Raw genomic sequence first — 20997 nt, 5'->3', positions numbered from 1 at the left:
ATACAACTATAATGCATTATAATTTCTTGATAGAAAAATAATAATCATATCCATGCAGAATGCCTGCCCGTGTAATCCATAGCCACTGTAACTGTTCTACTTGATCACTTAATACCTACTAATATATTACGCTCTTATGAGCTGTTTCTTGTTGTGAGAGTGACATGGCCAAAAACAAATGTGGATAATGCACTCTAGCCTCTAGGAGACAAATTTCTTCTGACATGACCTTTGTCAATCTTTTGTGTTATTGTTTCTGTATTGGACGATATGTATTCCACTTAGGAAGATCTTGTATTGAAGGCTTTTGAATAATGCAGGCAGTTCCATCCAAAATAAGTGTTGCAACCTGTATCTAGACAAAGTTACAACACTTATTTTGGAACGGAGGTAGTACTAAAATACATTTGGTTACTGGCTTGCTGTTTTGTGGTACCGAAATGAAGACAAAGTAGTGAATAATTGCATATGGAAAGATAGGCAGCGTTATGTAATTTCTTGGAGTCTGGCAGCGAGCTCTCAGATAAGATTGTCAAGCTGGTGCCATTCTCCATATCACATTATTATTTAGTCATCTTGCATATGTACTGGAATATATTCCATACTTGGTTTGTGTTATCATTCACTATTTTGGTATAGCACACTCTTCTCAACAACTCCTGCAGGGAATTTTGACAGCCGTCAAGTTGTGTGTTGGCAAATGGAGTTGGTATGGACACTATGCTTGATTGAGGGTTGCTTGATAATAATACTATATATCTTCAACAGTTCCACCATAATGATTGCACGACTGGAGCAATTCAATTTATTGCAAGATCTACTTTTGTTCCCTCTTATTTGCTTTGATTGCGACTAATAAAAAATGAGTAGTATGGTCAACACTCAACAACCATTCATACACCAGGTCATCTTTTACTTAGTTTACTAGCTAAACATTCTTGTTAGGGTAACAATATGTTGTTAATCAGTATCTGTATAGCTGGTTATGTTAAGTGCTCAAATTAATCTCGGTGCAGACAGTATGAACAACTATAAATGTACCATGATATAATCACCACCCATGCCTAACTGCTGCAGGTTATCTCTGTTCTTAATCTTCTATTTATAGATCATACGGTTTGACTTCACCACTGCACTATCAAGCCTCTTGCTATTCAGTTTTTTGAACAAAGTAAAACTATCAAGCAGGTCTGGGATGATTCCCAATTAAAACTCGCTTTTAGGAGGAATTTTTCTTTCTCTGATGCAGAAATGGTATGAGCTTGAGGAAATTTCTTCAAGCATTACCTACACTTCTGACACAGATGTTCCCATTTGGCAGTTCGAGAACGGGAGAAAACTCCACTTTATCTTTCTACTCTATCACTAATTATGGAGGAGTTACCCCTATTTTGGCAGTTGCATGTGTCTCCCAGATTACACATTTTCCTTTGGCTCCTTGCACATAACAAGCTTATGACTAGGGATAATTTGGAAAAAAAACTTGAATAAACCAGAAGATTGCATGTTCTGCACTGAAAATGAATCTATTCATCGTCTATTTTTTCAGTGCATCGTAGCAAAACAAATCTGGCTAGTAGTTGCTGATTTCTTTAATGTAAACATTAGAGACAGCTAATTTTGGATTGCTAATAAAAAGCATGCTGTTCTGAATTCTGTTGTGTTGAGCTTGTGGAAAATTAGAAATGGCATGGTTTTCAACGGCCATCCATGGATTAATATCTTGCAGGTGTGGAGACTGGTCCTGGTAACTTTGAAGAGATGGAAACTGATCTTCTAGGACCAGATGCTGGAGGCTATCGACCAGTTCTCCACCTAGATCTCTCTTGCTGAGGGAGCTGCTGCTTATGGATGTGAGATGACGCTGTCGTCAAGCTTAACCTTCATGCTGATCTGCCTGGGATGCTGGGACAGGATGCTGCTGATCGCTGTCCAGATGCCAAGAAGGTGGCGCAGCGTGGAACCTGGGCTACCCCAACATCGACCCTGGTCCTTGCATTCTCCTCGCCTGATGCCTGCCTCTCTACTTTTGTGTAACTTTAAGAGTTTGCATGGTTATGAGGGTGTGGTGCTGCTGTAGTTCCGATCTTAGCTGTGTGCTTTTGCTTCAGAACTCGTTTGCGCCTTGGACGCGAGGGTTTATGCCACCAGACCTGCTTCATCAGGTTTCGTTGATCTATCAATGGAACCAGGGATTCCATCCCTGTTATTCTAAAAAACTTCACCACTGCACCTAACTATTTATGTTGTTACAGCAGAAGAAATCTTACTACTATTTTTCTTGTTAAATCCTTCTTGTTTTGCTTGGTAGAGCAGGAGCAACCCAAGGTATATGGATGGCTTCTTCACAATTTTTAGTACAGTACACTGTACAGACCAGCCTTACAGCTTAAATTAGCTAGGATGCTGCTGTCAGCCTTTATTATTGCTAACAGAAGGCATAATGAAACTCTGAGTAAGATAGTTTGTTCCCTGTCTGTGCAATTATTCAAGGAAACCGCTGTTAGAAAATAGCTCATTCTTAGTCTTTTACATTCTTCCACTGATCTTTTGAGTTGACAATTGACCCATCTACTCCAGACAACATTATAATCTTCTCAGGTCTGGAATGTCAAGAAATGAGCGACCGCAAGACAAGTGTTCATTAAAGATGTTCAACACCAGGTAAGCATTTACATCAGAGGTGCATATTTACACTGCTCACACACAACACAAAGAATGTTCAGCAACAGCCAACGAATAGCATTCTTAGTGTTTAGCATCTACTAAAGCAATATACTACAAGCTGGTAAGCATTTATTATGCAGTACTTGTCTTAACGTAATAAGTAATAAACATGCGTAGCAGTTCTCCACCACATCCATCACCAGCCTTCGTCTACCTGATGAACAAACTTTCGACAGTTACACCACAAGGTTCGGCCGAAGTTGTACATATGATCATATCTTCTCTCCTGCTCTATTGTACTAGTCAAAATTTGCAGGAAGTGCCCAATCGTTGCTTCATCCGCTGCGCTCCAGCCGCCTTGCATTCGTCCAGCGCTTCATTCAGCAGCTCCTGAAACTTCTCAACGAAGATGTGCCACTCCTCTGCACTCATGTCCGACAACCTGACAAAGCACATACTTGATGGGAGCTGTTCATCGGCGCTCCTGTTCACGGCACTGCCATTCAAACTAGTAGTTCTGTACACACTAGGAGGATTTAACTCAGCAGATGGGATCCGATGAGGAGATGAATGCATGGAAAACTCCTTACGATCTTCATCGTCATCATTGTCCTCGTCCATGCTCTCCACAAGCTTTGTCAGAGGATTCCTGAAGCTAGAACCCTTGATGCCTGAGCAATGGAATCTTGGCGATCGAATCACATCACTGTAGCCTCCTAACGCATCCATGGAGAACTGGAAACCCATGTCCTCCCCTTGTTCAACATCAGGAGAGAATGGTTCCCATTCATCCACCTTCTTTCTAGCTTCCATGCAGACAAGCTCCAATTTGCTGGGCTCCTCCTCCATCCCTCTGAACTCCCTGGTCATCATCTCGCCGATCTCCGCCAAGCAAAGCCCAAAAGTTGCAGCCTCTTTGAGGAAGATGGTGCACAGGATCAGGACCCGGAGGCAAGCCTCACGTATCATGGGCAGTTCTCTCCGCAGCATTGTAGCATCCCTCACCGGATCAAGATTCCTGATGTACTCAAGCTCTTCCTCGGAGAATGGGATCGACGCCTGCGCCCAGTGTATCCACTCGAAATAAGGGTCCTCCAAGTTCTCGGGCAGACACAGGCCATGATCAATAGGGAACAGCTCTGTCTGGCAACCAAACCGGCCGGTGCCACCATCAAGTTTCCTCACCAGCACATTGCCACCGTGCCTGTCCGTGTTGAAAATCCTGATGTCTAATATACCGATCCTGTGCACAGCAGCCACCGGGAAGCTCGAAGTGCCGTGGTCACTGGCATCGAAGTCATGCGCGATGAACTGCTGGAACGAAGCGATCTTACTGGTAGTTTGATGCTTCTGGTCATGAGCCGGAGCGCCGCCGTTGTTCATCGGGCGGTTGATGTTGAAGACCGAGTGCGTTATCTTCACCAGCGCCGTCGCGGGGACATTCGCGAAATTTTCATGGTCCAGCAGGTACGCGGCGACCTCCCTGAACCCTGTCTCCCCTACCCGCACAGACTTCTTCAGCCCCGGCTGGCCGAGCGCCCTCCCGGTGAACCCCTTGGGGTTGTTCGGCGCGAACGGCTCCTCATCCGTTGGCTTCACAATGGCAACCCTGTCGCCGCCAACGTCCCTGAAGTAGTAGGAGCCGCCGAGGCCGCTGTCAATGGGCACCGGGTCCAGCCCGCCCCGTATGCCGGTGGCCACGTCGTCGACGAGCCGCCTCACGCTGGTGCTGCAGGACCCGAGGATCTCGACCAGCCCGCTGGAGTCCTGCTGCTCGAAGTCCGCGGAGACGGGGCAGAGGCAGGGCGTGGAGCAGCTGCGGTGGATGCTGTCGCGCGTGAGCAGCAGCGGCGAGTCGCGGCGGATGGAGGAGAGGTCGTTCTCCAGGACGCGGTCGCCGAAGGTGAGCGAGGTCCCGCCCGTGGGCACGTTGAGCGCCAGCTGCAGCCGGCGCTTGACCGTGTGCGCGTTGTCGCCGCGGTCCAGGTCCATCCCCAGCACGCACCCGGTCTCCGTCTGCACGAACACCCGCCGCCTCCCCGCCGGCGCCGGCGGGGGCGACGGCCGCGGGGGCGACATCTGGTGTTGCTTCGCGTCATCCCGCCGCGCCCCGGCGCCGAAGAGGCGCCGGAGGAGCAGCGCCGGCACCTGGGTCTTGAGCGAGCTCTCCAGGTTGGGGGACATGGCGGCGGCCTAGTTTCTTCCTCCGCTTGGTGCGCCCGCTGCCCGCCGACGCCGTCAGGGTGTGGGGAAGGCGCGCTCTCGTTGCTATCATCGGATCACGCCTGCGCGCCAACAAACAAACAGAAAAAGAACACAATTTTACACTCCAATCTCCGCACCAATCACCCCAGAATCGCACAAAACGCAACCTTGCCACGAACTCAGCATCTGCTGGACTGAATTGGCGCAAGCACGAATTGGCGGGAGTACGAAGCCAGATGCAGCGAAAGACAGGACTGGGATTGATCCTCAGCCAAGCTCAATCTTACCATGGAGGGAGTGGCGAGGCGCGTGAGGATAGGGAGCGGATCGGCCGGCGGCGAGGGCGCCGGCCGGGGCGGTGGGGAAGCAGGCTAGCGGCGGAGCAGATCCGGAGTGGTGGTCATGCCGTCGTACCAACCTATCGCGTCGCTCCCTTCCCTTGGCCTGTCAAGCTGCTACTGCTGCATCACCAACCCGCTCGCCCATCGAATTCCGCTCGGCCTTCTCTACCTGATCCGTGACGGGAATTGCATCTTACCACGTAACCCTCCAAACTACCAAATATTTAGACATATACCCTCCACAGAATCCAGATGAGACACTGAATGATAGACCCAGCTAGGTTTTTTACAGACGAGAATGTGAACACGGGAAAATTACAGGGGCCTCTACGAAAAACGAAGATCTGTACGGACGTGCCGCGAGACCGGACGTGGGCAATCCGTGCCCGCCACGTAGGCGCCCGTCACGGGCCAGACGACGGCGTGAGCCGGGCGTCGCGGTTACCGCGGGCGGAAAGGTCTGGAAGGAGCCGCGTGAGCCGTCCGATGGCGGATAGGGAGCGATCGCCAGCCGTCGGATGGCCGGACCAGCGCGACGGCGATGTGGATAAGAGCGATTGGCCACAGCCGGGTGACGTGGACGATGGTGTATATTCGCGCGCGCTGCTGTTTCCGAGGCGGTTTTGATCGGCGTCTCGGCCGTTTTCTTGCGGATGGAGAAAGGTCTTGCGGCTGCTTGCGCTTGTTCCCTTCGTCCATCGTTTTGTCTTTGTTTATATAATATTTTTTCTGTTTAAGATTAGACTACCTACCATGTCCAACTTGTTTTTATAGAGGGACCAACGTGTCTAAAGTACAAGTTGCATGGCTTTCTGCTGCCTCTATCTTGTGGGTACCGCTAATGGTTTAGGGGAATCCATACGTTCCTCTTAACTTTCTACTATACGTCAGGATGAATGTATGGTATTTCAGTACTAGCATAGTTTTGGCTCCTCGTTTTGACTTGTTTCTTTCATCTCTAGTGTCGCGCTCACCAAATTTTGTTTATTCTTTTTTATGAAACGGCCACCAATTTCATATTTTGTTCAACTTGCGACATGCAAGATCACCGGCGGAGCTAGAGAATTGAAGAACGGGGTGCACCGTGGTACCCTAGCTGCCGAAAAAGTCCGTTTAGGGGAAGCATACAAGGTGAAAAGTAGACGTTTTACAAAGGATTTTGTTTCCAACCGGTATCCCGCGCACCCCCAAACCAGCGCTTGTATCCACCAATGGACATGATATAGCAAAACCCATTTATTGTTGGAGTACATTGTTCGCGAGTAGTGGGATGCGGCCTTCACTGTAAATGACACTTCACTTGGAGGATTACGCGCGAGTTGATGAGTCGAGCCAAGTCTCAAGGGGAACAACTTACGCACTAGGTGTCGAGTACATATGAATAAACTAGTCAAGATTTTTGGTTGTAAGACAAGTACCGGCTCATAGACTAGTTCGAGCGGCTCTAAATCATATACTCGTATGTATTTTGACCTATCCTACTATGATCTTTATACATAGAATCAAATATCACACTGTGAATTGGTCCCTTGTTGTGTAGATCATTTGGAAACCATCATTACTTGAATCTCTGATAGAACACACCGACATTTATTCGTCTCTGTATAAGATCCATTCTCTTCTTTCAAAATGTTATTTTTAATTATCAAAAAAACTTTATTGTAAAGGTGGTTGCACATTTTGAAAAAAAAAAGTACTAAGTTTTATGGATGCACAGTTGCAAACCGAAGTTTTAAATAGTGCGCTATTTGCCGATATAGTGTCGCTATAGGAGATTCCAAAGCACCCACGCTAACGTTATGCGCTTTTACCTGCTTTCGAGTTGGATTTTTTTCTTAAGAAGAACGAGAGAAAAAATTGAAAATGTTGGGACTCGAGTTGGAGGTTTATTTTTCTTATAGGAAGAAACAGAGACCAAAATTAAAAATATTGAAACAAAATTATAACTTGTGTGCAATTGGGGAAAAAGATGTGCAATTGCACACTCATGTAATTGGACAGTTTTATGTAGTTCTCATGTGCACGAAGTGTGAAGCAAATCTAACAATTATATTATCGATCTAGAACTAACATAATTCTCGATTGACATAGAACTCACAAAAGTTTTTTTTTTTGTCAGAGAACAAAATTGAAAATGTTGGAAACAAGAGGTGGAGAGGGAGGGAGAGAAACTGCCCTCGTGGAGCAAAAGCCGACCAGTAAACCAGCCCCATTTGAACCGGACGCACCACCACACCGCACCGCACGCAAAGGTAACGTCGGAAGGGAGAAGGAAAGGCATCGATCGATCGATGGCGAGCTCGCTGGCCCGGCTGGGAGCGGCGCTGCCCCGCGCGCGCCCGCTCGCCGCAGCGGCGGTCGCTGCGGCGCGGATCCCGCCGCGGGGAGGCCGATGGGATTCCGCCGCCTCCCGCCCCGCTTCGCTATACGGTGAGCGACCCGATCGATTTCGTGGCACCTGCAGCAGTTGTGGTCGATTCGCATTTCGTTTGTCGGAACTAACTCCAAATGCTAACGTTGGATTGAAATTCAGCCTGGAGATGCCAGGTTCACTCGGACGTGAAGGCGTCCCCTGCAGCGGAGCCGAAGGATGGGGGAAATTCGTCCCAAAATTGGAGGATCAAGATGCTCTACGATGGTGAATGCCCGCTCTGTATGCGTGAGGTTCGTTGCATAATCTGTTGTTGCTTGCTGGGACCTGTTATTGGTATACTCAGCAGTTGCATAATTGGTGCGCCCCTAGAGCCTATGTAGCAGCTTAATAAAGACACCCAAATTTGTTTGCTGCCAATTACTACTTGAGCATGGTCAGCTAGTGACACGTAACTGAAAGATGGGCTTGCTTATTGTATGATACTAGGCAGTACGAATGTGTCTAAACTGATGAGTTTGTCTATAAGCTCTCAGTGCATCATAAGAACTAGAAAAGTGGGGTTCTTTATCTTCCATATTGTAATTAACTTTTTTATTTGGATAGTTTACGCAACTATTATATCTATTTGCACAAATACCTCGGCGGTTTCCAATCGTTAATACATAAAGCCCGATAAGCATGTCTTGGGTTGGTATGCAAATAGGATCTCCGATAGCGGGAGATAAATGATTCATATGACAAAACATAAGTAAACAGGCTTCCGCCTGAGCTTCTAAGGATAAAGGTAGATGAACAACCATTTAATCCGAGAGTATGCTAACTTTCCGCGATCCTGAATCTGCAAGCGGATTTTGCCTTGTCTTAGTTGCAGAAACAGAAACTCCATGTATTTATTTCGTATCCCAGGTCACTGCTCAGTTTTCCATCTAAAAACAGTCTAAATGTAGTGACAATGTTTTTCCCTCATTTTGGTCTGTATGATCCATGGTTCTTCAAGGCGGTGGACAAAATCCGTCGGGGTTTTCTTTGGGCTGGCACCAATGACGCAAAAGGGGGGGTGTTGCCCGGTGGTTTGGAGATTAGTTTGCCAGCCCAAGGGCCTTGGAGGCTTGGGGCTGCACGACCTGCGTCGCATGAACACAGCCTTGCGTACGCGGTGGCTGTGGTTCAACAAGGTCGGCGCTCCGAAACCTTGGACGGGCCTCAATGTCAACGTCGGCAAGGACTGCGTCGCGCTTTTCAACGCCTCCGTGCGTATTGAGCTCGGGAACGGCCCGAACGGGGAGTCCATCTTGTTTTGGGAGGACCCCTGGATCGGAGGACTTACGGCAGAGGCAATAGCGCCTGACCTCCTTCCCCTCGTGAGGCCGGCTGTGCGCCGCCGATGTTCGGTTCGGGACGGCCTCCTCGACAACTCCTGGGCCACCGATATCTCAGGAGCTCTATCGGTGCCGGCGGTGGTCTAGTACCTGCGCTTGTGGGCTGCAGTGGCGGCCGTGCCGCTCCAGGGGCATGGCGATGAGAGTGTGGACAAGGTTTCTTGGAAGTGGCGAGGCGATGGCCATTTCTCTTCTAAAACAGCATACCGCATGTTGTTTCATGGCACCGTCGGCCTGACCGGAGCCCAATTGGTTTGGCACTCCTTTGCTCCACTCAAATTCAAGATGCACGCATGGCTCGCTTTGCGGAGGCGATGTTGGACGGCTGATCGGCGTCTCCGGAGGGGCTGGCCGTCCCATACACTTTGCCCGTTATGCGGTGCCGCGGACGAGACCCTCGATCACCTCTCCTTGCAGTGCAGCTTCGCTCAAGAGGTCTGGTCTGGCCTCGTCGCACGTTTGGGTCTCCCCGCCATCCTGCCCGGGCACGGCGCCACCCTCAATGAGTGGTGGTATAACGCCTCTGGCCTTTTCCTCCGCGCCGACCGCAAGAAAGCCAACTCCATCATCATGCTAACCCTTCGGTACCTTTGGTTAGAACGCAATGCTAGGGTTTTTGAGGGGCACCGATCTACCGCTGCCGCGACCTTGAGCTTGATCATGGATGAGTGGCGGGCTTGGTTAGATTGTAGAGGTGGGATTGTGAGAGTAGTGCCATAGTGCTCCTCGGCCTTTGGCCGTTCTCAATCGCCAACAGTGGCGGCTGAGCTGGTGGTGCTTGGAAGAGCTCACCTTCTGAGTTGTATTTGTGTTGTATGGGACTTTCTTTCGTCCGTCTTCTCAAGCTTAATACAATAGCACGCAGATCTCCTGCGGGTTCTCGAAAAAAATTTGTATTGAACCCTTTTCCAGTTACGATTATTTTTGAAGACCAATCAACCACCGTGAATGGTTGGCTATAATAATTGAGTTGAATAAAGCGCCTTTTATCGTAAAAGTTGATAGATAATTGTTTCCGCGATTATGAACCATATGATCATGTGGATGAACTTTGTTGATCTGAGTTTTTTGTCTAAAAGATATGTTTATTTTCTACGAATTTGTGTTCATCGGTTCTTCCATCATCTTATACTTCTCCCATGATGCTTAATTTCTTTCCATAGAATTTTCCATCAGCATAAAAATTTGTCTCCATGAAACACTTGGTTTTGATTCCGTCACGAACTTAACGTCCACAATACTTTAGGACCCTGTCACGTGGGTTACACATACGACAAACTCGAGGAGCATCACCATCTTATAAAAGAAGGAACCTTTTAAATCGTAATCACTGAAATTTGAATGTGTTTTCTTGACTAATAGTGTCAGTGAACAAAACAATAGAGGCTGACTGTAGTGCAGCAGCTAAGTTTGCTCGTACTAACTATCATGTTTTGACAGGTAAACATGCTGAGGGAAAGAAACAAATCCTATGGAGCTATAAATTTTGTTGACATCAGCTCGAAAGATTACTCTGCAAAGGAAAATCAGGGTCTCGATTATGAAACTGTGCGTAACTTTTTAGCACGGATTGTCATTTTCATTTTGTAGTCTCACACTTGGTTATTTGGAAGGAATGAAACTGGCATTTATCTAGATTTATTTACTAACTCAGTGTTTAGATTCCACATCATCCATTTGATTTCTTAGAGCCTACTCCTACAAAGAAACGGAGTACTACTACTGATACACATGTAGACTTTCTTTTATAGCAATTTTTTGCATGCACCAAAGCTGCAAACGTTACCCCTCGAGCGCTTACTCCCAAAAATGAACTATTTTTATTTTCCTTACGAACATGATTTTGGATCTTTCATGGCTGCAATTTTTCTACTATACAAGTTTTGTTGTGCCTCCTGCTATTTATGTTCGTAATTTGTTGATGGTGCTTAATTATTTGTATTTTTGCAACCGAAGTCCAACATAATCTTATGTTTTATAGCCAATTCGTTAAACATAAATGTGTTTTAGAGTAGTATACCTTTTTTTTCTCTATGCAGCAGTATACCTTCTTTTATTATTTATAAATTAACTTATTTTCTTTTCAGGCCATGGGGAGGATACATGCCATTCTATTCAGATGGAACTATCGTCACAGATGTTGAGGTGTGACCATGTGGCATTTATTCACATCATCTCCTGCCGTACTTGAAGTATTTTCCTTCTCACAATGCAGAAATTACTGCGAGGCTGCGAGGGTGTTTCTTTGTTATTAGAATGAACATATTTTGGAGCTAATGAGTAATGAAAGGCATGAGTTAGATATGGGATCGATTAAATCTAATGTCTCACTACCATAAGATGCATCTGCATCCAATGGTGCCAAGGAGAAGCTAAGGAGAGAGAGAGAGAGAGAGAGATAGATTAGTATGCACACACGGCAACGTCCCTGAAGTATTATGTTATTACGTGCAGATCGTCAAATTGCTACTGTAATTTGTTTAACCTTGTGAGGGTGTCGCATAGTAAACAAATGTCTATGGAGTTAATTTGACCGTACTGAATAACCAGTCCATACTAGTACCAACTGCCAAGCTGACAGACAGTATAATACCAAGAAAAATACGATGTTCCTACAAACCTATGCAGAACCATGATACATTTTGCCTATGCAATGGGTAATTTTAGGTTTTTGAAGCTAGTAACAGAAGTTATAATTGCAGGCATTTAGAAGGCTTTACGAGGAAGTGGGACTTGGATGGGTTTATGCTGTTACTAAATACGAACCTGTAAGTGCACATTTGCAGGGAGCAAATCCAATGATCATCTTGCTTAGCTCATTTCAGAGATTTACCGTTCGGCTGTACACTGTCTATATAGCAGAACATTTGCTACATCAAACTGCTTTGCACAGTGGAATTCAAATTATTCTTCTGGCGTGATCAAATTAAATACTACAGTACTAGATTCTAATGTTAATGTTCGGCCCATCATTAATCTTACTCTGATATCCTGCAGGTAGGTACCATAGCAAATGCAGTATATGGTGTATGGGCCAAATACCGCATGGAAGTTACAGGTTCGTCCACTAAGAGTTCGTTGTATACCAATGGTGTTATTGCTCCATTTACCTTTAACACTACTAGATTTAGGGGTGCGCCTTGGCGCACCATCCCGTGGAGCTTGTGCCGATGCATCGATGTACATTTTGTATAACGATGATAAAATTAGATGCGAAAATTATAATGGGTTTATTAGGTTTTACAACACAAAATCGATAGGATGAATTTATGATAATACACACCAAATGGGAAGATTCTTGAGCATGCTACGTTAATCTTAAATCCTATTTTAGTTGCCGTTTCGGTAGCAATTGCAGAAAACCTGTTTGAAGTTAGTATATTGTACGATGATCGGTACAAAGGACGCTGAGATGCCTCGATTCGAGTAGAAGATATTTGTAAAATGCGATGGATAATGTAAGTGAGGACCCTAATAAAATTAGTGGTGCTATGACATATTTTTTACATATTTCTGAGTAGGTAAGCCCAGCTGGGCAGAGCCAAACGACGATGTTACACGGGCAATAGCTAATGGTACACTAACGCCTTTTGGGTAGACATAGCACTATTTGCTTGTCTTTATTGTTCTGTCGAAGAAGAGGATGAGGATGATCTCCTTTCTTGGTACTGGGAGGGCGAGGACTACTTCGGGGATGGCCTTGTTCCTGGTGGTTGGGGCAAGTATTGCCGGTTGTCCAAGCGGAGTGGCTCCAGCTGGTTATCGGAGTGGAGGCCGGAGGGGACCTACTGCTATGTGTCGTCGTCAGGGCGGACTGGTGGAGGTCGGAAAGGAGATGCATCTCTGCTCGTTGTCAAAGAGGGCGCTGAGGCGCTGGGGGGACCTGCGGCTCCATCTCGTTAGCAAAGTGGGCTTCGGATGGGAGCTGCAAAGGAAGGAGAAATCAGAGTGAGCGCAAGGTCAAACTGTAGCGGAGAGAGGGGAATTGGAGGACAATACACTTGTTTTTCTTGTGTCGACACTGCTATTCCTCGGTTACCACTGCTATTTCTGCTTCAACGGCACAAAATGTGGAGGAGGGTGTGTATGCTAGAGGTGAGAGGCGGAAATTGCAGTGCGGTAATGGACAGAACAACTCCACCAAATGCTAGCTGGTAGAAACTGGTATGTTCCTCTCCTCTTCCATGTGAGATTGATGTGAAGTAGTTCATGCCGGAGTTTAGAAATATAAATTGTGGACATCACATAAATTCTCTTCCTAGTTACTATTAGTACCGAAGTTTCATTTTAGTTGGCAGGTAGATAAAAGAAGTTAGCGAATTGCAGGGAGAACAAATTTTACAGACACATAAATCACTTCTATGCGAATTTTCTACGTAATATAAAATCAAGAAGTAGAGAGGATAGTCTTGGATACATTGATCAATATATATGGCAACACACGGTACACTAAGCATTGAGGATCTTTAGCGACCAGTTCAAACATGATACTGGTTCTGAAAAGAATTTAAAATAATGATCTCCTACTTTGCATGCTGATGGTATAATCCCAAATCAAGGGATGCAGACTTACAACACCAGTATCTAGACAGTAAATGTTTCATCTTATACAGCATCATCATATATATCAAGAAATAAACTTAGAAGGTGGTACTTCCATTAAGTGAAATTGACATGTTTAAATCGAAACATTACACTTGAAAGAATTCCATAGTATTTATACGGACAAAACAAACAACCGCTCAAACCCTCAGCAGATATCTTTGAGAATATTAGAAGACAAATAAATCAAAAGCACCAAATGTAGAATGAGTACCCGCAGGGAACCCAGAATCATGGCCACCAGACTACCAGAGGAAGACAGTCCCACCAAATGATGATCTAATGAATAAGCTGATGAGAGGAGTCCAAGACCACGGATCCTGCAGACGTGGCAGGGAATTGACATCATCCATAAAACGCAAGCATCGGACAAACCATACATATCAACTGACAATGAGAAGGCCAGAATGGAAGGATTGCCATGTAAACCTGAAGAAAAAGAACAAAGAAGAAAAAAGTGTAAGAAACAAAGCGAAAGGGGCAGCCACTAAATCAACAACCTAATTCGGAGGATACCTTGCATATACCCACTCTCCAAACCAATACCTCACAGCTCCCCCTTGCATATGCCAACTCTCCAAAATCCATGCAATCATCACGATAAATAAACTGCACAGGAACTTCCGAAGAAACAATCCAAGTACCTGCATTTTAGCAAATGGGCGTTGTGCATCGAAACCACCTTCCCTATCATGGTTGTCTCACTCGTCCAAATCACCTCATGTGACTCTACTTAAAAAAGATAGCACATCTACACTAAGTATAACCAGAGAATACACTAAAAATTAACAGACTACTTAAAAACTTTATTACCCATTGTACATGTCTATGCAGTTTGCATTCAACTACAAATGATAGATCTAGTTCACTCCAACTTACTTCCAAAATATCCCTGCAGTTCCACTGATAAGATGGTTGCAACTAAAGCGGCACAAAAATCTTCTTCTTAGGAGACGCTATGAACATGTAAGGAAGATGATTTGGCATCAGAATAAAAACATTGCATAATCATCTTGCCTTTTGATTTCCATATCCTCATTCTTGTGGGGTCGATGTGTAGCTACCGTGAAGTTACTTTTAATTTCTTATATGAATTAGCACGACGGGAAATTTGGAAGAGCGTGAAACTAAGGTGGTGAGGCAATAAAAACATGCTCCATTAACATTCACTTAGTAAATCAATAATAAGATGAGAAAATGTTTGAGTTGCCAGGTATAAACACGAACACATGTATTTTTGGGAAAAGAGGACATCCCCAACCTGAATGTCAAGAATCTGATCTTCCTCCTCCTGTAGAACATAGACCAACCTGAACGAATTAAGATATGTGAGGAGAGGGAAAACAAAATAAAACAGATGAAATCTAACTGCCGATTTAGGGGTGCGCCTTGGCGCACGGTTCCGTGGAGCTCATGCCAATGTTTATTTTGTATAATGGGGATAAAACTTAACTGCCAATATGATAATATATTTCTTAGGTTTTACCGGGAGCAATTAAGATAAAAATCTCCATAACTTCTGAATCTCGTACTCTTAGTTACTGGAAGCAACAAAAAATTATACAATTAGCGCACGTTCCCCGACTTTCGCACCGACAAACAATTTTGCAACCACTATATTAACCATGCATGAAAAATCTATTATAAGTAAGCGGTAAGTGAAGAAAGAGGTGAGGGCACCGACAAACAATTTCAATATACACATGTATGCTAGAACACGCGAGGGGGAAATTACCTTATTGCAGTGGCCGCTCTCCTGAACCTGTTCCTAGAAGTCAAAAGCATAGAAAAAAAGGTAAGTTACAAGCCACCATTCGTCTACAGATCTCGTTATCTTGTAGCCAAATCTATTATCATCTCAATGCAAAATCAATTCGTAGAGGTAGAACTGTAGCATGGAGGCACCAATACATAGCGGAGAATGATACAAATTGCAGGCATATTTTTTAAACAAAGCCAGGGCACTCATCAAAGAAGAATGAAATGGAGGCGGTACACAACTGAATCTAGGCAATGAGCACACCCAGAGACTAACTAAAAAGAGCATAAGCTCACGTGAGTTGTTTTACCAAGAAACATTCAGAAGATTAAGGGGAGGAGATGCACAACCATATGAAGAGTTGTTGTACCAAGAAACACGAGAAAATAGTCAAGTTGCAGGTAGATGAGATAACAAAAAACCACGGCTACTGCTGAGCATCCCAGTTGCCTTCCGAAATATGGAAAATACGTGATATGGCATGACCAGTAAAGTTGTAGAAACATCGGAGAAGCCACAATATAGTACATACTACATTTCAATCTCACTGTATCAACATGAAATCAATCCAGCAGAATTTACCACATACCAACTGGTGACAGACAGTGTTATCAGGCCTCTAAGAAATTTCAAAGAGACTGAAAGTTAAGTGCTTTGCATTCAATATAAACCACAGACTAACACCCCTCAGTCCGAACATACAGAGAAAATTCCATTTCCTAAGAAAAATAGAGACCAACTCTCCATTATTACCAAGCAAATCAGATCTCACTAGGCTGAAACGTGAAGGCACATAAATCTAACAAAGGCACGAGCATCTACAAATTTCTATCCAGACAGAGAAAACACGTACTTGGTTTGGGCACTGCCCCTGGGAAGAATGGTGTCAGTGTGTACATGGCCAGCCTGATTTGTCATGGCTTCGTCGAAATCAAACAGGGAGAAATCAGTGCAAGCATAACTCAAGCCGAATTAGCAAGAATAGTGGAAATGTTAGAAACCTAAAATCCAACTCACCAGAGAGGAGACAATTTGCATTATAACCTGTATCTGTTTGACTCGGTTGCTTCTAGTTTTAAGCCACTATCTAGGTAACTCCTCAAATATGATATGCCAAAACCTGAATATAAATATGGGACAATATATTCCATAAGGTTTGATGAAAAGCAATAAATGACTGTGCACCTGCCACTTTTCTGAAGAATACATTTTCTGTAACCGAGTCACACTCAGGCTACAAATAAACCCTCAACGCTGCAGAACGTCACACAGAGTACTGCATCATATCTCTTCCAGCGGATCAGCTATCAAACTAAATAAATATTTTGATGCCAAACGCCAAAGATTTGAAAGAGAACATCAACCTGAATTAAAAAATAGCGTTGAGATCAGAAGGAGCAAGTACATATAATAGCAAGGGAACTGCATGAAAAATAAAATCATGAAAACTAAAACAGGTTGATGTCTTTATTATAATAGAAGAGAAATGGGGTCATTGGGTTTATGATTGTAAGATATGCACAATTACAAAATATACCTTTCACATTAACTAATACTGGAAAATCTTAAATCTCATGTATTAGTATCATGTAGTTGGAACACATGTAGAAGTACTCAAGTACCAAAACTTGTGAGATGATTTACCTTGAGCTACCCTAGCCCTTGTATCTATCATCAGAGTAAACTTGACTCCCTAGAACCAAAATTACAATTCCTAGCTGCTCACTACATAAAACCTGAAGCACTCGCACCGCCGGTATCAATCAAGACAAACAGTACTGTGGCAGATTTCACCTGAGTGTAATGAAAAGAAATCACGGTAATCAGTCAATTATAGCTTGCCAAGAAGATAAATTTTCACAAAGCACAAGAGTGAACTGGAGAACCTTTGTCACGACTGTTCTACAATATATGTCGATATCACATCCATACATTGCTCAAAACAATATCACATTCATACACCTCTCATCAAAATACCAACTAATTCTACATTTCCAAATCAGAAAGTACCATTTGTTTAGTACAGGGAAAAAATATCCATGTATAAATAACGCCTCCAAATCAAGAGAGATAATATAATTATCAGGCCATTCGTTACAATTTAGAGCTGCATGAGCTTGGGCAGATTGTTGAGATTTGTAGATTGAAATATTCTTAGACCGAAGATAATATCATTTCCTAAACATTCTTTTTTGCAGTTCTTGTCCCTTTGTTGATTAAAGTAATGGCAATTAGGAGATGACAAATACGATGGAAATAAATTCTTTCAGAAATATTTGCCATCCAATATAAGCAGATCACCTCAATTACCGATAATAGAAAGGAATCTAGACATGACATTACTGTGTCCATTGTTTCCCTGCAGGAGAGAAGATCAATCAATAGGAGAGAGGACAACGAACAACAAAAGCAAAGAGAAGAGACTGGGAGAACGGCAGCTTACATGGCCTTCTTGTTTCTTCCTCCCCCGTCCGCAAGGTGCTCGTTACCACCGCTAGGGTTTCATGTCGTGGGTGTCGTTTACGGGAGAGAGAGGAGAGTGGCTGGAGCGGAAGGGAGATCCGACCTCCTTCTCCACCGCCTCGCCATTGACCGCATCCGCGTAGTTGTTGCTACTACTCGCATCCGTGCTCGACGACGAGAGTTGCGGCTAATGCCGGGAACCGCCGCCCCCACCTTGTGGTTGCCCTGCTCGAGAAGGAGATTGGAAGCGAAGCACATCAAGAAGTGCCGCCGGGAGGGGAGGGGGCGGACGACAAGGACGGTGGCTGCAACGTGAGGATGAAGAGGACTGGGGGAGGAGCACTACGAGGGGTTTGGTGCACCTGCTGTGACGAGGAGGCGGCGACCTGCTGCTTTCACTAGGCAGCCGCCGAGAGAGAGGGCGCCTCGCTGCTGGCGAGGGGCGCAGCCACCGTCGTCGAGCTGCTCTGGCCCCGGCCGCGACTGCGGGGAGAGAAGGAGAGGGAGAGAGGCGTGCGGCGGCGGGGATGCGGGCGCGAGGGGAGAGGATTGGAGAGGAGACGGGCTGAGGAGGGGATTGGGGAGCGATTGGGGGCGTGGCGATTGGTGGAGATCGGGCCGAGCGAGCATTTTCTGTGACCCATGGATAAAAAGTGGGTCTGTGGGAGGGCCTCAGCGCCCTGGACGGAACGACGGTCGAGATCGCGCCACGTCAGCTCGATCGGACGGCCGAAAATTCAAAGCGCTGTGAGAGCTCCATGGGGGTGCAGCAATCATACCGTGAGATGCACCTGCAAATGAAGTATACTGTGTGGTTTGAATGATCTGCCCATTCTCTCCCTATGACAGGTCGACCTCCATTGGAGGAGATTTTTGCAGCTCGGAGACAAGCAGTTAGTCGGCTTTATCTCTTCTGCAACTTCCAGTAGTGGGCAAGACTTTTTTTTTGAAAGGGAGGCAAACGTCTTTTTCCTCCATTAATTAATTAAGGATAATAGTTCAGACAAATACAAAAACCAAAAAAGAGCGCATGGTAACTACTCTCTCAATATTACAACACTCGAACCAAATCTTTGCTTCATGTTTGATTGTCTTTAGTAGAACCGTCGTTGGGGTGGATTTATTATGGAAGACTCGCGTTTCTTTTGTTCCAAATTGTCCAACTAGTGAGCATTGTGAGGGTTGCCATGGCCTTGCGGTTGGGGGTGTTTTTTTCTTGACATACTGGCACACCAAGTGTCAATGGAGATCTCCACCGACCAATCGTTGGTGTTAAAATAGTCCATACCAATCCACTCTTTGATCATCCCACTAACTTGAGTTTGTTGACTGTTTTTTTCTTTTGTTAGGGTGAATGTAAAGATGATAAAGCATGCAAGATGTGAACAGCAAAGTGCTAGTCTTCGCCACTCTGCACATTTTCACTTCTACATAGTGTATGTTTAAGATAGGTGCATAATATACATAGCTAGTCTTAACTCCAACTGGTTTCGAGATTGATGATATGATGCTGTTCGGTGTCGGAGAGTAGTAAATAATCCATGACCTGTACACTCATTCCATACGAAAGACAAGCAGCTTAGGATTCCCCGTGAACGGAAAGATTACCATGGAAGGATGATAAGGAACCAACGAGCTCTATATGTTATCTTGAACGGTTGAACCTCTCGTTTGCTGGTCTTCTCACCTCCCCAAACTCCCAGTTTCTCTAGCGCATTTCGAATCAGCCGGCAGCCGCTGCCATTGTTGTCCACGCGATGGAGAAAGGACGAAGACCTACCGACAGCGGGTGATCTCCGCAGGCTTGTGCACTCACTACACCAAAGCGTTGACCCGATGTATTCATGGAAGCACTTGACCAATGTGTTCACTGGATCAGCTGGTTGAAATTTCGATGCCTCTAACAGCTGCTGGTTTGGCCGTTTTCATCACACGGTTCCGGTCGCGGCTGGAGACTTAGGCCGCAACCGGGTTCTCAACTTGTCGATTGTTCACACGCGGCTCCCGCGACGACCCAATCACTATATATTCCGGTGACCTGGCCCTGCTCTTGTCACCTCAACGAGCTTCCATCCACAAAGTAGCAGCATGGCGAAGCAGCTTGGTTCGGCGAAAGAGGATAGAGATGCCGCCTTCGCTCAGAGCATTGCCAATGCGAGGTCCCAATTGCGCAGCAGACCAGCTCTGGCCTCGCAGGCTCTCAGTTCGGTCAGGGCGAATCCAGCTACTTCACCATCTCTCGTTCCTACCCGTACAATATCTTCGGCTGGTGCTTGGGCACGGCGTCCACCAGCGCAGCCGACAACAGCGTCGACGAGCTCGGCCAATGGTGTCCATCCAACCACAAGAAGAATGGTGCAACAGCTTTCTTCCATGACTGGGGAGAGCAGTACAGCTCCCCACCCGCCACGCAATTCCAACGCCGGGTTGAACCGAAGATCGTCTCTTTCCTCCCCGTCCGGTCAGGGGTACTCCAGCTACTCCTCCGGCTCGGGCTCGGCGTCCACCCACACAGCTGACCATGGGGCCAACGAGCTCCACCAAAGGCGAACATCCATCCATCCACCAAGAGCTCCTCCTCCTCCTCCTCCTCGTCCTAGCAGCCTAGTGAACCATGCTTCCATGTCGAGCACCACTGCTCCCATCCCCTACTCCTACCGTGAGTCGATCCGGCGTGTCAACTGGAGCGACAGCCGCATCATGTGGACTATCTCCTCCCTGTCCAGTCGGAGCGGATCCAACTACTCCGGTGCCTCCAGTTCTGACATGTCCAAGAACTCTGGCTGCTCCTCCCGCACAGCAGGGGATTTTGGTGCCAGCGAGCTCTCGAGGATAGCTCACAGAATGGTCAGGGACGGTTACACCCAGCGCATGATCGAAGCTTTCAAATACAGTGCCAAGCTGGAGACTTGGTTCATCGAGCTCGACGTCAAGTGGGTTCTCCAATGTCGCGAGGGCCATACTCTACAGCAGCAGTTCCAGCTCCAAGGCAAGTCTGCGTGGTGGCTCGAAGGGTTGGTGCACGGGTGGATCCGAGCCCTCACCATAACTGCCGTCGGTGTCAGAGAGCTAGTCGCCGGCGGCCACGATACTTTAGCGGCCGCACGGTTTGGGAGTGCGAGCATCTCAGCGATGCTCGTCGTTGTCGCGGCCATCCTCGATGTTCTCAAGGTGGAGAATCTACAGGTCGTGCTACACATGCATATC

At 46.0% G+C, this 20997-nt stretch overlaps 2 protein-coding genes and 1 pseudogene across 7 annotated transcripts; 1 reads left to right on the top strand and 2 right to left on the bottom strand.

Moving 5' to 3' along the window:
* Positions 1 to 2624: 2624 nt before the first annotated feature.
* On the bottom strand, positions 2625 to 5314 carry LOC124671629 (phosphatidylinositol 4-kinase gamma 6-like). Its single transcript, XM_047207979.1, has 2 exons — positions 5160 to 5314; positions 2625 to 4952 (listed from the first exon to the last, which is right to left on the bottom strand). Exon 2 carries the CDS (start codon positions 4849 to 4851, stop codon positions 2971 to 2973), a length of 1881 nt encoding a protein of 626 aa, XP_047063935.1. The 5' UTR covers positions 4852 to 4952; positions 5160 to 5314; the 3' UTR covers positions 2625 to 2970.
* A 2190-nt stretch (positions 5315 to 7504) lies between these two features.
* On the top strand, positions 7505 to 19422 carry LOC124672759 (annotated as a pseudogene).
* On the bottom strand, positions 13588 to 17830 carry LOC124672760. 6 transcript variants are annotated; one of them, XM_047208933.1, is made up of 8 exons: positions 17771 to 17830; positions 17629 to 17686; positions 16972 to 17534; positions 16181 to 16691; positions 15304 to 15336; positions 14830 to 14878; positions 14085 to 14212; positions 13588 to 13997 (listed from the first exon to the last, which is right to left on the bottom strand). In XM_047208933.1, exons 4-8 carry the CDS (start codon positions 16243 to 16245, stop codon positions 13952 to 13954), a joined length of 321 nt encoding a protein of 106 aa, XP_047064889.1. In that variant the 5' UTR covers positions 16246 to 16691; positions 16972 to 17534; positions 17629 to 17686; positions 17771 to 17830; the 3' UTR covers positions 13588 to 13951. The 6 variants fall into 6 exon arrangements, with proteins under 6 accessions (XP_047064889.1, XP_047064890.1, XP_047064893.1 ...); XM_047208934.1 differs by having other exon boundaries at positions 16972 to 17121; XM_047208937.1 differs by having other exon boundaries at positions 17638 to 17686; positions 17771 to 17829.
* Positions 19423 to 20997: the final 1575 nt, after the last annotated feature.

The sequence above is a fragment of the Lolium rigidum genome, chromosome 7 (genome assembly GCF_022539505.1).
Source record: "Lolium rigidum isolate FL_2022 chromosome 7, APGP_CSIRO_Lrig_0.1, whole genome shotgun sequence".
NCBI classification, from domain to species: Eukaryota; Viridiplantae; Streptophyta; class Magnoliopsida; order Poales; family Poaceae; genus Lolium; species Lolium rigidum.
This window is presented reverse-complemented; position numbering and strand designations above follow the sequence as displayed.

Excerpts from the sequence above, each read along its gene's own strand:
- LOC124671629 (XM_047207979.1), bottom strand. The coding sequence starts at position 4,851 with ATGTCCCCCAACCTGGAGAGCTCGCTCAAGACCCAGGTGCCGGCGCTG.
- LOC124672760 (XM_047208933.1), bottom strand. The coding sequence starts at position 16,245 with ATGACAAATCAGGCTGGCCATGTACACACTGACACCATTCTTCCCAGG. Across the intron at positions 14,213-14,829 it reads ATCAGATTCTTGACATTCAG|GTACTTGGATTGTTTCTTCG; the intron begins GTTGGGGATGTC and ends GCTAAAATGCAG. Across the intron at positions 13,998-14,084 it reads GGAGAGTGGGTATATGCAAG|GTTTACATGGCAATCCTTCC; the intron begins GTATCCTCCGAA and ends CTTTTTCTTCAG.